The sequence below is a fragment of the Ylistrum balloti genome, unplaced genomic scaffold (genome assembly GCF_031769215.1).
Source record: "Ylistrum balloti isolate Yb309-2 unplaced genomic scaffold, AGI_CSIRO_Ybal_v1 Utg369934, whole genome shotgun sequence".
NCBI lineage: Eukaryota > Metazoa > Mollusca > Bivalvia > Pectinida > Pectinidae > Ylistrum > Ylistrum balloti.
In genome coordinates this window covers 499,145-501,347 of record NW_026782045.1, presented here as the reverse complement: position 1 = coordinate 501,347, position 2,203 = coordinate 499,145, and the positions used below count along the sequence as shown (strand labels likewise).

The window sequence follows — 2,203 nt, the reverse complement described above, 5'->3', positions numbered from 1 at the left end:
AGTCACTTCCGAGTTTTCACAAAATATGCCCTTGTCACCACTGATGAGTCCTTGAAGGGAGAAACGGCTGTATGATGCAGTTTGATTGTTTGGCTCTACACTATCGAATTCTAAATTTGTACCGAAATGTGCAATTCATTTGTATTTCTTTCGTACAATTCTTGAAATGCAAAATTTCCAAGTAGCACTTTGAAACCATTGCGCATTTCATATCGATGGGTTGATAAAAGAAAGATTCGTACAAGTGATGCAGCAAAAGTAATTGCTGAATATAAACAGTCGATAAGGTTAATTTTCACGACACGATGACGCAAAGTCCATCTTTAACCACACCTCGGTCCAAATCGTTGCAACGTCAACTGTCAAATGAAGAAAAACAAGGAAAACTATCGATACCTTATATATAAAACACGGGTCGATTCTGGATAAAAGGTAATGCTTTAACGTCGAAGTCGAGTGTGTTCTGTGGTTGGCCGTGTTGATCCCTGAGCAGGTGGAAGAGCATTCGGTTGAATTTTGTGATATTTCTGGTTTTGGATGTTCCTCATGTGCGTCTGTGGCTCGGGGCGGAGATGGAACATACGAAGGTGATTAGCGAACGTTAAAAAGAATACATACGCTGTGATGATCCCAAGTAACATAGCGTTTTGCTCAGACTTTTCATCATCGATATCACCTGCGAACAAACAGAACACCCCAAAACAGATCAATAGCGACAACCATGGCAAAAAGATGGACAATAATAATCCCGTCTTTGATTTCGATTCTTGTCCATACTTGTAGGCACCATATGTCCATCTCCACGGTCCGTCAACAGTGCAGTAAATGATTAAACGTGGGCCCTGTAGGATAAAACCCACAGCGAATCCTCCTTGTCGAAGCGCTTTGTAAGCTATACTTAAACCAGCACATACTAGCACAAAGACGACAGGAGATATTAAGCAATACCTGATAGTAGACGCAGTGTTCATATCCACACGGAGTACCAATTCGAAGTCCAGACGAACCAGTAACGTCATAGCTGTAATCACACAAACTCCTCGGATAAATTGGAACGAGTAGTACAATAATATGAACTGTTTATTGTCACAGAGTGAGCCGATAACAACAAACAAGAAAGCCATGAATAAAATGATGATTAAATCAGCCATTTTGTTAATTTTAAAACCAATCTGCCCGATCAGTTCATCAACTTTCTGCAGTGTTTCCTCTAATCTATGCTCGATCCGGTCAGCTATTACCACGACGTCGTTTATTGACGTTCTAACCTGCGTCATCGTTTGTTTAAGCTCAGGGATGACGTCCTGTTCGAAAATTCGGCGATACGCTTTCGCTTCTTGGTCAACCATGCCGACTAGTCTTTTCATTGATTTCCTTCCAGAATTCACAAACCTTCCGAGGCCAAAAAATCCTTCCACATTATCTGTAACAAGGCAAAACACAAGCAGTCCTACCAAACGCATGTTTCTCTCGTGGAGTGAATGTCTTGAGAGAATTTCTGAAAAAAAAAGATAAGGAAGGATATCAATTGGCGTGGTATTCCTGAGACATGTTGAAGCATGTGCTTCCTGTAGATCGACGCTTTACAATGTGGAATGGGACTGAAGATGTCTTTCTTTATTTTCTTGTATAACATACATATCGATAAACAATCGTTTTATTTTCTGTGGTATTTGGACATTTGACGTACCAAGCACCGTGTAAGGTAATGAGACCTAGAATCGTCCTACTCCGTTTCTCATCATGTACAAGTCATCACTTGTCTTTTGTGAGTCATTTTTTGCCAATTAATGAATTGCGAGGAAACTTTATTAGAATGATAAAAGAAACATTTTTATGTTATTTGTAAATAAATCAGTGAGCGTAAGATTTATAGAACTTCTTGTGTTTACACCAATGAGTGGAAAGTCAACGAGCTTTACTTCTGATACTCTTTTGCACAATTTCTCACAAATTTTAGAAAGGCTGCCTCTAAAAGGTCTGTATGATATGGTGACAGAAAACGCCCATTATATACGACACCTTTCACGTTTTTCAGTTAAATGGAATCCGATGCAAAAGTTATACAAAAACATAAAGAAAATACTGTCATGTCGACATATTCATAATCTAGGCTCAAATTTAATAAAACAGGGGAAAAATAAGAAAAAAGGTAACATTTACACAGAAACTATTGCAAAAATACATGGAGAATAAGACCAGG

The 2,203-nt window shown here is 38.8% G+C and overlaps 1 protein-coding gene across 1 annotated transcript; it reads right to left on the bottom strand.

Annotated features, from left to right (window-relative positions):
• Nucleotides 1–440: 440 nt before the first annotated feature.
• LOC132547102 (uncharacterized) lies at nt 441–1,463 on the bottom strand. Its single transcript, XM_060210857.1, has one exon. The coding sequence runs from the start codon at nt 1,461–1,463 to the stop codon at nt 441–443; it is 1,023 nt and encodes a 340-aa protein (XP_060066840.1).
• Nucleotides 1,464–2,203: the final 740 nt, after the last annotated feature.